Source organism: Suricata suricatta, chromosome 14, assembly GCF_006229205.1.
Source record: "Suricata suricatta isolate VVHF042 chromosome 14, meerkat_22Aug2017_6uvM2_HiC, whole genome shotgun sequence".
NCBI classification, from domain to species: Eukaryota; Metazoa; Chordata; class Mammalia; order Carnivora; family Herpestidae; genus Suricata; species Suricata suricatta.
In genome coordinates, this window is record NC_043713.1 from 83895750 (window position 1) to 83898065 (window position 2316).

The 2316-nt window shown below is 40.7% G+C and overlaps 1 protein-coding gene across 2 annotated transcripts in view; it reads left to right on the top strand.

The window, feature by feature from the left end:
- The window catches only part of GTF2H3 (general transcription factor IIH subunit 3), a 24724-nt gene extending 23209 nt beyond the window's left edge, over window positions 1-1515 (top strand). For both annotated transcript variants that reach the window (XM_029922392.1, XM_029922393.1), the window contains one exon: window positions 42-1515. In XM_029922392.1, coding sequence (XP_029778252.1) covers window positions 42-111 — 70 coding nt within the window. In that variant the 3' untranslated portion in view covers window positions 112-1515. The remainder of the gene's footprint in view (window positions 1-41) is intronic.
- Window positions 1516-2316: the final 801 nt, after the last annotated feature.

Sequence of the window (2316 nt, forward strand, 5' to 3'; positions counted from 1 at the left end):
GAGGTCCAGAGCCCTGAGGAGTGTTCTCTGTGTCATTTCAGGACAGCCTTCAAGATTTCGCTGCCTCCTGTGCTGAAGGCCAAGAAAAAGAAACTGAAGGCGTCAGTGTGATTATAAGATCCCTCCCCCCGCCCCCCACTGCCCATCTTTTCGAGCCTATGAATAGAAATCATACAGCAGAATCTGTAGTGGGAAGGCCCTGAAACAATACAGCAAGCGGAGGACGATTTTTCCCGACGTTTGTTGTAGGAAAGGTTCCAAAACCACTTTCCTCATTCTGTGCTTTAGGGGGACTGCTTTCTTTGAGGGAGTCGTTCTGTGCAGTGTGCCCCCAAATCATTTCTGACTGGTTTGGGGGCACAAAGGGAGCGGAGGAGAAAGCACAAATTAGTGACTTTTTTTTTTTTTAATGAGGTGCTCATTTGTCAGTCGGCCGGTCCTGAGTGATTCCAGGCTTTGGACTCTGGCCCGACACTAGGTTCTCACTGGGAACGCGCAGCCCGGGAAATGTGGGCGCGTGCGGCCCCTGTTCCCGAATTCAGATGAGCTCCAGATGCAGGGGTTTTCTCGTCTCTCTGACGTCATGACGTCATTACGCGTCTGGACACAGCCATCCAAATGGTAAGAGCCTGTCACCGCGGAAGTAGAGAGTCTGATCTTGAGCGCAGCGCTCTGGCGGCAGCTTTTTCTTCACAGATAGTTGTCAGCTTTTCGGCGAAGGCCGGTGTCTGGGGGGCGGGGTGACTCTTGGGGAGATTGGATGCTTGACGGTTCAGTCCTGTCCCCCCCATAGAAAGCTTGCCTTTTGCAATGAGAAGAAAAAAAAAGCAATAACAGTTGGAGAACTGTTCTCTAGAAGCTTTGGATGTGCTATGACAAATGCTAAAGGTTCAGAAGACAAATTACTTGTAATTTCTATAAGAAAAAAACTTTTTTATGTGAGCTTCAAGTTATTAGAAGTCCTTTCAGATTCCAGTACAATGTAAGAAGGGCTTTCAGGAACGGTGGCGGGTTTGATTTGTTTTTAAATGTGTATTGACAAACAAATGTACGCTGACGAAAACCCGATTGTGTGTACAACCTTGTGTGTAAAGAAGATTTTAATTTTCTGTTTTTACCGTCTCAGGAGCTGGGCCTCATGTAAGTAGTTTGGTGTTTGGTTAGATGATTTCAGGTCGATTTTGTAGTCTGGATTTATAACTTTGTTAAATACACATAGATATTAGTGGTCACTCGGCAAGTATTTGTGAATCCTTAAGTTCAAGAATCTTGTTTGTCTCTTAAACATACTATTTAATATCTCACAGCCCATGTGTAATGGAAATCACTGTCGTAGGTCTAGGAATGATCAGACACCCAAAAGATCAATCATTTCAAAGAAGCCTGTCCAGTTCTTATTACCAATTCTTGCTTGAAATGTTTTGTGACCTGGCTTAATTCTGTTCAGGCTTTATGTTTTTGTTTCTATGGCTTATGTAATTTTTTATAATAAACTAAAGTTTCATATTTGCCTAAGTTGTTTTCTCTTACTCATTGTTTATTTCATGCTAATTCAACTTTAAGTTTGTACTTTAACTGGATTTGGGCAAATGTCAGTCAATTTTTTATTTAACTCTGAAGAACTTTCATTTATTTTTAAATGTTAAAATTAAAAAAATATATTTATTTTTGAGAGAGAGAGAGAGAGAGAGAGAGAGAGAGAGAGAGCTCAAGTCGAGGGGGGTCAGAGAGAGAGGGAGACACAGATTCTGAACCAAGCTCCATGCTCTGAGCTGTCAGCACAGAGCCTGATGTGGGGCTAGAACTCATAAACCACGAGATCATGATCTGAGTCAAAGCCAGATGCTTAACCGGCTGAGCCACTCAGGCACCCCTATTTTGCTTTTTTAAAGTAAGCTCTATGCCCAATGTAGAGCTTGAACTCACAACCCCAAGGTCAAGAGTCGCATGTTCTACCAATTGACCTAACAAGGAGCCTCTGAAGGTCTTTAATTTCAAATCTTGCCAAAACTATATATGGAGGTGTTGTTAGAGACACGTAATAATAGATTGGTATGAATTATTTAATACAAAGTTTCTAGGTCTAAAACTATTAGAAGAGAGATTTGATGTTTGTAATTTTATTTTGGGAGGAATATTAGTAAAATTTTACTTACTTGGTATTTTCATTGGATAAAGCAAGCTGGTATAATGTAAGTTTTGCTGTCATAAAAGTAAGACATTTACTATCCCATAATAGTTACCTTTAAAACCATGAAATTATTCCCTTTTTGAGTAAATAGTTAAATATTATAACTATTATCCAATCTGCTATTC